Genomic DNA, 12,235 nt, shown 5'->3' with positions numbered 1-12,235 from the left:
GGGCTCTCTCTTTATTATATTAGTATAGATATATATATATAAATATAATCAACACACAACATAATAATAATAATAATAATAATAATAATAATAATAATACAAACTATTTCAAAAGAAATATATAAATGGCTTGATTCACAGAGGTAAACTTTTATTCACATACTCAGATTTAATGGTTAGTTTTACGATTGCAGAGACTCTGCAGATGAGGCAAAGAATTGTGCACATAAAAACATAGGCCTGATGTAGTTTACACTCTGTGATGGTTTAAGAGATGGGTTTCTGCTTGTTATGGAAGTGGAGAAGGAACAAAGGTGATCAGCACTTACCTGGGATGCCAATCTGCACCTTATCTTCTTCTTCATTCATCTTCTCATTTCCAATCTGATGATACTGCCGCTGCCCAATTTTGTGTGTGTTCGACCAGAGGTCTTGATTACACTAAAGATATTGGTTGGTGCAAAAATTGTCAGGCATTCACCATGCTTTCAGACTATCCTCTGGATGATTGAGGGCATTCTTGAAGGTACCTTGAGTTGTGATGTGAATCTCTTGCGATGCTTATTTGAGGCATTAAATATTATTGTCTGAATAAAGTCTGACTTAAACATGGTGTCCTAAATATCCCTCCACCCGATGCATTCATAGAAAACCTACACTGAATGGAAAGATATATTAGTGAACAATATTTAGGACACAATATTCATACACGGTCATATTTCTATAGACAATATTCTAACACACAATCACCTGGGATTTCCTTCATTCAAGATGAAGCAACAATATCTTTGTATTAGGTGGCTTTCCGAAGATAAAGGCATCTCAAGAAATCATGAGCTGAAAGGGCATCAGGGTTGGGCCACCGAGTCATGCTGTCTTACTCCTCGTGGAAATATTGCCATCGTGGTCTTGAAAGAAGCAGCCTTGACTTTGAGATGAGATACTTATGGTTGGTTTGAACATCTTTAGGGTTGTCAGTTTAATGTCACATCTTAGCCTGTCATCTGGTGGGTCATTGGTTGTTGATTGTTGTTTATGGTACCAGGCGTAAATGGAATGTGGTATTTGCTTTCATCTGGAGGGTGTGGTAAAAGTTATTTACTAGGATCTAATTGTTGATGGAAGAGTCTGAAGTGACAGCCGGTGAAGTCAAGCTTCCTTTAAGTTCATCTCTGGTTCATCATCTGTGATGGATTTGACTGACACCAGTGAGAGTGAAATATGGCATTGGGACAAAATCTGCAGCAGAATAATCCATCAAGGCTGCATGGTGTGGTTGGTGACAGTTGAGGCTGGTCATGGAAGTGTAGATGCGATTAAGAACGTCACCTTAAAGTGGATAGACTATGCAAGGAGTGCGGTGATATCAACCACAGCATGCAGGATGATTGGCATGGCGATGCCGCTATCTCTGCTTTGAATGCTTAGCCTCTGTGAAAGGGCAATAAATGAGGTGGAATGGAAGGGTCAGTTGAAAGACTGTGGAAAGTGGCAGTAAAGACATTTGAAGTAGTTGCAGTGTGGTTGCTACTGGGGTGTGCGGGGCCATCATTACTATTGTACAACAGAAATGCAATCTCTTCAGAGGGGTTAGCTTGGCAGTTGTGTTTGATGCTGATACTTGAATCAATTATATGTGTGAGGTGCTATATGGGAAATCTGTAGAAAAATATTGCACCCATTCTGAGTCTATAAGTTTGATGTTGCTGTTGTGTACAAGGCCCTTGGTTGGGGATTGGTCAGCATGAAGAGGCATGTGTGTTAGCAAATTGTCTGGGAATGGTGTGTGTGACATGCTCATGATGGGTGTGACATGCTCGTGGTGTGAGTGAAATGCTCATGGTGTGAGTGACATGCTCATGGTGTGAGTGCCATGATCATGGTGTGAGTGACATGCTCATGGTGTGAGTGACATGCTCATGGTGTGAGTGACATGCTCATGGTGTGAGTGACATGCTCATGGTGTGAGTGACATGCTCATGGTGTGTGTGACATGCTCGTGATGGGTGTGACATGCTCATGGTGTGAGTGACATGCTCATGATGGTTGTGACATGCTCATGGTGTGAGTGACATGCTCATGGTGTGAGTGACATGCTCGTGATGGGTGTGACATGCTCATGGTGTGAGTGACATGCTCATGATGGGTGTGACATGCTCATGGTGTGAGTGACATGCTCATGGTGTGAGTGACATGCTCATGGTGTGTGTGACATGCTCATGGTGTGAGTGACATGCTCGTGATGGGTGTGACATGCTCATGGCGTTGCTTGGGTTAGATATGCCTCTATGAGAAATAGGGATGTAGTGTATATATATATATAAGTTTGAAAGATGATTGGGACACAGTGTGATGAGGGAGTGACACTGCACACTGTGTAGTTGAGATGCAGAGGAGATTTTAATGGGAAAAGGGTATCAATGGTCCAATGTCCTGGCAGTTTCAGAGTTTGACAAGAGAGGAGGTGACCTAATCTGCACCACTGCTTTTGACTGTTTGCCGTGGGCCGTCCAGTGTTTCCTTCGACCGAGGTGGTTACAGAGTGTAAATCTGTAGAATTTCATGCTGACAATAGAGCGCCCACTAATTGCTGGATACTTACTACTTGTTTTCATTTCTACTTCTGTCTTAGAATATTTGTAACTATTTATTTCCTTCTTGTCAGTTAAGGAACCAGTGTTTCTGTGATTTGCTCATCTGCAAAGAGCCCTTTAAGCTGTCTGGGTGTGCTCTTTTAATATTTCAAAAGTCACTTCTGGACTGGGCCCGGCCTTCCCTGCCTGCAGCGATAGGGAGCATAGTGTACCTGGTCTTCGGGAGCACAGTGTACCTGGTCTCAGGGAGCATAGTGTACCTGGTCTTAGGGAGCATAGTGTACCTGGTCTCAGGGAGCATAGTGTACCTGGTCTTCGGGAGCACAGTGTACCTGGTCTTCGGGAGCACAGTGTACCTGGTCTTCGGGAGCACAGTGTACATGGTCTTCGGGAGCACAGTGTACCTGGTCTTAGGGAGCATAGTGTACCTGGTCTTATGGATGGACTACTTTAGTGCAGCAAAGGAGATCACATGATCTCACCCAGGCTGCCATGGGCCACCATTTTATGTTGCTTGATTTAAAGTTGTAGGTGTTAAATAATTTATTTTTAATAAAAATATTTGAAATTCTTGCATGCAAAACCTTTTTCTATACTTTAATGATATGTGTGTGGTATGGACTCAACTGAAACCTTTAAAATTACCCTACCTTCTATGTAGATCCCTTCCTGAAAGCGTCTTTCTTCTTTTAGGTTTGCCCTCAAGAATGCAGAATTTAACATCCGTCCAAGAGTTCCTGTTCATGGGATTCTCCCACCTCGCTGGATACGAGAGCCTGCTCTTTCTGCTCTTCTTAGTCATATATGTCATCACAGTTCTAGGGAACAGTATGATATTTACCCTTATCTGGGTGGATTCTCACCTGCACACTCCCATGTACTTCTTCCTCAGTAACCTGTCTACTTTAGATCTCTGCTACTCGTCTTCCACCACCCCACAAATTCTACACAACCTTCTTATGGAGAGAAAATCGATTTCCTTCCAGGCCTGCATGGCCCAGCTCTTCTTCCTGATCTCCTGCGCTGGTGGAGAGTGCATCCTTCTGGCGGTAATGGCGTATGACCGGTATGTTGCTATCTGTATTCCTTTACATTATCCCACCATCATGGCTAGAAGGACATGCGTCCAGCTGGCGGTCAGCCCATGGGTGATTGGAATCCTCAATTCGATGCTTCACACCATCCTGACCTTCTGTTTACCTTATTGTGGTCCCAACAAAATCCAACATTTCTTCTGTGATGTGCCTCAGCTCCTCAAGGTGTCCTGCAAGGACACCAGCCTCAACGAAACGGTGCTGCACGTGGTGACCGTGTTTGTGGGATTCGGCCCCTTCCTCTTCATCATCCTCTCGTATGTCAGAATCATCTCCTCTGTACTGAAGATCCACTCAGTAGAAGGGAGGTCCAAGGCCTTCTCCACCTGCGGGTCCCACCTGACAGTGGTCTCTCTGTACTACGCAACCATAATATTCAATTACAACCGCCCGGCGGGTGGGTACTCAGCCCACGTGGACACGCTGGCCTCAGTCCTCTTCTGTATTATTACGCCTTTGCTGAATCCAATCATTTACTCCCTGAGGAACAAGGATGTGTTAGAGGCTCTCAGGAGAGTGACTACTCATTTATCAGGAAACCTTTGAGATTGTATTTCTGTCTCTTAACGGACATTGGTCCTCAGACAAGCTCTCTACTTTCATTCACTGAAGTTACAAATATAAAATTGGGAGATCAGAGAATGTTACATTGGACATTAATTGAAGGATATTATTCTCTAGTAATCGAGACTCAGTAAAATTACAATTCATAACATTTTGGGACATGAGTCACTCTTCAGATTGCTGGCTGGCCACTGTCCAAGATTAGCAATTGCCAAACTACATGTCAAGGGTGGGTTTTGGAGTTTGGTAAACTTTTGGTAAGTGTACTCTCCTCTCAAGAATGAACCCCTAATGAGTTTCATAAGGAATCTCATCTAAGAACAACACATATTGAGTATTATAGGGCCCCCCTTACCAATTCTTCTTTTCATATTATATTATCTAGATATTGCAGAAGTCATCTTTGATTTCCATCAGAATGTGTGATTTAAATGAGACTGGATTACACAATGCCAATGGCATAGCATCCGGCTGATCATGTGCCCTTTAGGACCCAAAGCTACATGAAGCAGGATTCGTTGTGTCATTTGGAGAGCTTTTGTTCTGAGCAGCCTCTCCCTATGAATCCTTTAAATTTCCTACTGAACATCAGGGATTCAGGGAGGGGCACAGTTAGAAAGATTAGTTCTGCATGAAGGTGTCTAGATGACAAATGGTGGTCTGTAGCTCGCCACACAACAGTGGACTCGGAGACCTGGTAAGCTCCCACAAGCCATGGACACGCTACTGTGCATTCTGTCACTGAGAGTACCAATCAAGCCCCCATATTGTAACTACCTACACTGGATGTCCTTAGCTCTTTAATAAAAGGATTCTGCCACAATCTGCAGCAAAGTGTGACACAATGCTTTTGGAAGCCTGGGAAAGGGCTCATATAATTTTCATCCCCATTACAAGCCCATGGGGACTCAGTATGTCCTGCTGATTGCTCTCTATAATTTCGTTGAAAAAGGCATAAAGACTGAAATGCTGAGAGCCAACTGTAAGGATCTGGAGGCGTGTCCCAGATGCAATAACCTGAGTATTACCAGAGTATATGAATCTACAGATATCCAGAATTCGGAAACTGACGTGGAAACTACTCAGCTACCTCTTTGGTAGAGAACAGATCGCCCTCTTTTCATTATGAAATAAGCACAGATATCCATTGCTCGTGACTGGTGCCTGGTGCTCCGCTACATGAGTGATAGCATGGCTGTCCAACAATCACTACTATGGCTACTGCGGTTGGGCTAGAAAGATGGCCCAAGAGCGCCAAGACCTGAACTATAACAGTTCATCTAGCTTACGGTTCCTTGACTTCACTTCACACTTACGCGCTTTTCAGTATCGGAAGAAGACTACAAAAACTCCAAATTCAATATGCAATGCTATATCCTGCACACCTTAGATTTACTGTGAAAGGCAAGATTCAGATCTTTAGCAATCCCAAAGTGGCCAGTATTTTCGTGAAAAACCACACAAAGGACGTCCAGACTTCCCCGCGTGGGGCAGATCACACCAAACAAACCCTGATGAGCTATATGTAAAGGATTATTAGACTAGTGCAACTTTCTTGGGATTGATTTCCTGTTCCTCTCCTCTTCATCCTCCTGTAGAATACCTGCGGATGGACTCAGCTGAGGCATGTGAGAACCGTCCATTGTTTATTCATGGTGGGGAGGCAGGCATGTACAATTAAGGGTTGTGAGGTGCGAGGAGGTGACTTCTTGGTGGAAAGCGACGGCCCAAACAGTTTGCGCAGTAGTTCTATGTATGGTTCCATTTTCATGATGGAGTTAGACTCTGGCAGACCAATAATTCTGAGGTTGTTACGCCTTGAGTGCACTGCTAAGTCCTTGTTCTTTGCTTTAATTACCGCCAGTACCTTCTCCATATTAAGTAGTTGTACCCTAGATTCAGCTTGGAAGTTTTGGTTGTCTAAGATTCTGTTTTCCAGGGTATCCAGGCGCACTTCATGAGTGTCTACCCATTTTTTAACCTTGTCTAGGCACAAAGTAAGCACATCCATCTTTTTGTCTATAGTTTTTTTTTTTTTTATTATTTTTTATTGCAGAGAAAGAAAAAGGCCAGCATGGTATGCAAGTCTCATTTGTCCCAGATGCGGGAGAGTCAAAACGTAGACAAAACACAATGTCACACAGCCAATCAGCCCACACCCCGGAGGTTGGGCGGCGTTCGTAAGGTGCGTGCTGGAGGCAAACCAGCGTGGCCGTTAATAACAATCCAGATCATATTGAATATATGCTTTTTTAGATTGAACTTAGTCCCTTTTTAACCCTCAACTCCCCCTCCCCCCTCAACTGTTCAACTGAACTGCCGCAAGTGCGACACTCCTCTGCCGTGCCACTCATCACACCTTGGGTTGCTGTCGAGGGTCGTTCCCCGCTTACATCGACACATTTATGCACAACCCTTCCCACTCCATCCCATCCCCCCCCCGCAACCACAATCTTTAACAAAACTAGTTCACAACCTGTTCCCACAGTCCCGCGGTACCTCGTAGCTTGTAGTCACATTGAACACAGGTCCTTGTCCATCACATCTTATGTTGCACTCCTCTCCTTCCCTCCAGTTCCCTCCCTCACTGCCCCCCCCTCCAGACCATGGTGCTGTCTCCACTTAGGCCACACTCTTCGGAATTTTTTGGGGCACCCTCTTGCCTTATAAGTTTACCTCTCCGCCGCCATGTAGCGGTCCAGCCCCTGTCTCCATTCCTCGATGCTCGGCGATGCTGTGGCCCCCCAGTATTTTGCAATGTCCCGCTTGGCAACCACCAGCGCTAGTACCAGAAAAATGAGCAGCGGTTGCGGCAGGTCTACTTCGGTGGTCATGCCCAGTAGGGCCAGCTTAGGCTCCTGTGTAAGTTCCACCCCTAGAACTTCCCTTAGTTCAGTAAAGATGTGCGTCCAGTAGTTTTGTATATGAGTGCACTTCCATATAGTATGGTAGAAGTCCCCCTGCTGACGACCGCATCTAAGGCATGTGGAGTCTACTATTTTCCCCATTTTGAGTAGTCTCACTCTATCAATATACGTCCTGTGCAGCACGTTTAACTGAATGAGACGTAACCTGGATTTGATCGCTACTTCACGGGGGTGCATGAGGACCATCTCCCAGTCTAGATCTTCCATCTCACCCACCTCTGCCTCCCACACGCCCCTCAGTCTTGCAAGGTCGCCTAGCATATTATTAGTTAGGGTTTTGTAGGTGAGGGAGACCGCTTTACCCATGATATGTTCCTGGAGGAGTCTGCCCTCCAGTGGTGCATATTCAGGTATGTCCGTAGGTGAAACATTTTGTGCCCTCTAGGCATGTCGCAATTGCGTGTATTTGAACAGTTGTGAGTGGTGGAGCCCGAATTCAGTTCTGAGTGTCTGGAATGACTTCAATTCCCCCCTGTGGATCACGTCACCTATGTGTGATATACCGATATCGTCCCACCGCTTGAAGCCCCTGAGCTTACCAAGTTCTATCAGCCACTGGCAATGCCACAGCGGCGTTTGTTTGGTGAGTTTTACCTCCCATCCCGTACGTTTGGTCGCCTGCCGCCATGCTTTCAGTGTGATTATCGTTGCAGGTAGTAGCGACGTCCTAATCCTACCACCATACAGATAATATAGAATGTTTCTGTGTGATAGTGTATGTCGTTCGAGGGCATACGTCGGGTGGTCCGCTGGGACATGTATCCAGTCGTTTATCGGGGTCAGGTGTTCCGCCCAGTAGTAGGCCTCCAAATTAGGTAGAGATATGCCCCCACTATATTGATGTCGTTGGAGTGTCTGTAGGGCTATTCGCGGTTGCTTTCCCAGCCATAAAAAGGTGCGAAGATCTGCGTGTATCTTTTGTATCGTATTGGTCGGGAGTGGGTAGTATTCATTTTGGAGTGCATATAGGAACTTAGGCAGGGTAATCATTTTGTACATCGCCGCCCGGCCCAGGAGCGTGAGCGGCAACCGTTTCCATCTGTCCATGTCCTGCACCGCGTTCCCAATGATTCTGTCGACATTTTTGGAGAATGAGAGTTTCCTGTCAAGGGTAATATAAATTCCCAGGTATTGAAAACCTGTGGAGGTAGTGACCAGGCGCTCGGGGATATCTCCCCATTGCTCCCTCCCCTGCGGGTCGTAGAGAACCGACTTGTGCCAGTTTATAGTGTGGCCTGCTCTCGCTCCAAAGCTACTCAGTTCCCAAAATAACTCTGGTACTGTTATGTCGGGGTTGGTAATGTATAGGAGCACATCGTCCGCGTAGAGTGATATTTTTTCCTCTACTGCCACTGAGGGGCCTAGTGAAAAGCCATGGATGTCCGGGTTCCGTCTAATGTTAATCGCTAAAATTTCAATGGTAAGTGTGAACAGCAGGGGGGGCAGCGGGCATCCCTGTCTCGTGCCCCGTTCGACCTTGAATTCGCGGGATAGTCTCCCGTTCACTCTCACCCGTGCTCTCGGGGCCTTGTATAGGAGCTGTATCCAGTTACAGAGTCCGAACCGCTGCAGTACCGCCATGAGGAAGGGCCAATGCACCGCATCGAACGCTTTTTCTGCATCAAGTGAGAGGAACCAGTGCGGTTCGCTTCTCTCCTTGACCTCTTGCAACCAGTTGTGGGTGCGCCTAAGGTTTAGCTTTGTCGCTCTATCTGGGAGGAACCCCGACTGGTCCATATGGACAAGGTCTGGGAGCACCGCTCTCATGCGAGTTGCTAAGATGGTCGCTAACACCTTCACTTCCATATTAAGGAGAGAAATGGGGCGATAGGACGGGCAGTCCTCTTTGGGTTTGCCCTCTTTGTGGATTAGGACGATGGTGGCCAACGCGAGGTCCGGTGGCAGCGACTTCTGCTGATATGATTCAGTAAGGAGGTTTTTAAGATGGCGTGTCAGGAGGTCCGAGGCCTTCTTAAAGAATTCCGCTGGGAATCGGTTGGGCCCCGGCGTCTTGCCTGTTTTTAGTTTTGCTATGGCTTCCGCTATCTCATCGAGCGTGATGTCGGCTTCCAGCACCAAGCTGGACTCAGGAGATAGTGTAGGTATCTCCATTTGCTCCAGATACTGTAGTGCTACATCTACGTCCCCCAGGTCTTTGGCTTTGTAAAATCGTTCGTAGTGGGTCGCGAATGCCTCTGCTATCCCTACATCGGTGCACCTCACACCACCGTCCTCCGATTCTATTCGCTCCACCCATCTTGCGTCCCATTCTTTCCTGCCGAGCCAGGCCAGGAGCTTACCCGATTTGTCCCCCACATCGTACAAACGATGTAGGGTTGCCAGCGACTGTGTCTTTGCCTCGTTCGAGACCATCTCCCTATACTGTCGTTGGGCATCCAGCAGTCGTCGCAACGTGTCTGCCCCCTCATATGCCTGGTAGTCCTCCTCCAGGGTCAGGATGGAGGCTTCCAAGTCTGCCACCTCCCCCTGTTGTCTCTGTCTTGACTCTTTCAACCTTCCCTGAATTCTGTCTCTTAGCACCGGTTTCATCGCCTCCCAGAGGGTCACCCCTGAGGAAACTGACCCCTCATTGTCGGCTATGTACACCTTGACGTCAGCCCTAACGCCACGTGCAATTTCTGGGGATTGGAGATCCCAAGCCGCCAGGCGCCATTCAGTACCTCTCCTTTGCCTCGCCCCACCTACTTTCGCGTACAGGGGTGAGTGGTCTGAGATACCCCTCGCTTTGTACTCCACTTCATCATCTACCGTTAGGTATTGCCTCGCCATGAAAATATAGTCGAGCCTTGAAAAGACTTTGTGTGCCCCCGAATAGAAGGAGTAAGCGGTTTGTGTAGGGTGGCGCCATCGCCATGTGTCGGTGAGTCCTATCGTGGCCATCGTTTGCGCCAGACCTGTCTGCGTCCCCCTTCTGCATGGTTGTCCCGTACGGTCTAGTTCATCCGACATCACGTCATTGAAGTCACCTCCCACTATTTGTATGGTGTCTGCTGTGTCAATGAGAATCAACGCGATCGCCTGAAGCGTGCGCGGCTGAAGCTTCGGCGGTGCATAGACCGACACTATAGTGTAGCGTTGTCTCCTCCATGTCCCCTGCACCCCCACGTATGTACCCTGCGGGTCACTCCTTGTGCGTGTGACGCAGAATGGTGTTGATTTCTTAACCAAGATCGCAACTCCCCTAGAGTCTGAGGTGTACCCTGCGTGTGCCAGGACCCTGTGTCTACCTCTCGCTATAAATGCACATCTGTCAACTTTGAGGTGTGTCTCTTGCAGGAGGATGACGTCTGGCGCCAGTCTCTTAAGGTATGTATTCACTAGTCCCCGTTTAACTTTTGACCCTAGGCCATTCACGTTCCACGTTAGAATGGAGAGTCCCCCATCGACCTTAGTCTGTGGTGCTAGTGTACCTGCCATTGTGTGGGTTGATTCTCAGCTGTTCGCGGTGCAGATGGCGGGTGTCTGGGATGGAGTGTCAAAACGTGCTTTCGTGGCTGTCCCCCAACTGTGGCTCCCCCCCAACCTTGTTCCCTCCCCGCCCAACTCATTGTAACTCCGGCCCCCCTTGATCCCCCCTCCACCCCACCACCCTCCCCTTCCAGACTCATCCCAATATAGGACCAAGCTTTCAGCGGGAGTCGGTCTGTCACCCACCCTCTCCTCCCCTCACTTAGCTAACCCTCAACGTATTCCCCCAACGTGAAGTATTTTGGGGGCGCTAAGCCCAGTGTCTCTTCTAGTCCAGTTTCTAACCAATTCAAGAAACATACACACTGGACAGAGTGAAGATAACAAAGGGGGAATGTCAACTTGCGTGTCTCCGGGCCCCCCGGCCGCCGTCTCTGGTATGCCACACGGTCATTGTTCATGAGTGTGAGTCTTGTGTAGCTGAGTCAGTTCCGCTATGTTTGTCAGAAGGGTCTTGCTCCAGATGATGTATCTCCTTTTCCAGTGGATGCATCGAGTCCTGCTCCGTCCTCGGCTCTACCTCTTCAGGTTCCGACTCTCCCCCATCCGCTCTATCTTCACCGTCTCCCTCCGAGAGGATAGATGGATGCACAACTTGTCTACGTGTGCCCGCAGTGGAGGACTCCCCCGGTGATTCCGATCTTCCTCTCCTTGCACCCGCGGATGTGCGGGCCTGATATGGCGTCCCAGGGGAGCGAGAATGCAGTCTTCTGGATGTCCGCTGTTGCGGCTTTGGGAGCCCCCATTGCGTCCTCTCCCTCAGCGACCTGTCAATCTCCTCGCGTCCCGCCACCTCCCTGCTGTTGAGGACCGGCCTCTCCTCAAGCCACTGCCATGCATCTTCAGGGTGTGTAAAGAAGATCGATTTCTCTTTGTAAATAACCTTGAGTTTTGCAGGGAAGAGGAGCATGTAGGTGATCTTTAGTGCCCTCAGTTTTGCCTTCACCAGGTCGAAGGAGCGTCGCTGTTTCTGGACCTCCTGGCTGTAGTCCGGGAAGATCATGATTGTAGCGTTCTCTAGTCGGATCTCTCCCAATTTCCTGGCTTCCCGAAGGATCATGTCCCTGTCTGCAAAGTTCAGAAAGCGTGCTATCACTCGTCTAGGTCTCGCACCTTCCGGGGGTTTCACCAGCAGTGCCCTGTGCGCTCTTTCGATCACGAAGCATGCCGAGAAGCGTGCCGCAGGGAAGGTCGTAGTCAGCCACGTGTGGAGGAAGGCCGCCATATCGTTCCCCTTGATCCCTTCTCTAAAGCCCACAAAGCGTAGGTTGTTGCGGCGTGTCCTATTTTCGGCATCATCCACCTTCCAAAGGAGTTGTCTGTGCGATGCTTGGAGCTCCACCATGTCTTTCCGGAGCGTGGTGAGTGAGTCTTCCGCTTCCCCAATTCGTGTTTCAGTTTCAGTGACTCGCACCGACAAGGTCCTGAAGTCCTGTCGCAGGAGGGTAACCTCTGACCCCACCTCTCCTATCTTGACCTCCAGAGCCGCTCTCGATTCCTGGATGTCAGATCTCGACGCTTGAATTGCTGCCAGAATTCTACCGGTGTCTATTGGCCCTTCCTGCGC

The 12,235-nt window shown here is 48.2% G+C and overlaps 1 protein-coding gene across 1 annotated transcript; it reads left to right on the top strand.

The window, feature by feature from the left end:
• Positions 1–3,301: 3,301 nt before the first annotated feature.
• On the top strand, positions 3,302–4,234 carry LOC144752006 (olfactory receptor 5V1-like). Its single transcript, XM_078639966.1, has one exon. It carries the CDS (start codon positions 3,302–3,304, stop codon positions 4,232–4,234), a length of 933 nt encoding a protein of 310 aa, XP_078496092.1.
• The last annotated feature ends 8,001 nt before the right edge of the window (positions 4,235–12,235 follow it).

Source organism: Lissotriton helveticus, chromosome 4_2, assembly GCF_964261635.1.
Source record: "Lissotriton helveticus chromosome 4_2, aLisHel1.1, whole genome shotgun sequence".
Classification (NCBI taxonomy): domain Eukaryota; kingdom Metazoa; phylum Chordata; class Amphibia; order Caudata; family Salamandridae; genus Lissotriton; species Lissotriton helveticus.
Note: the sequence above shows the minus strand (reverse complement) of the source record. Positions and strands in the feature narration are given on the sequence as shown.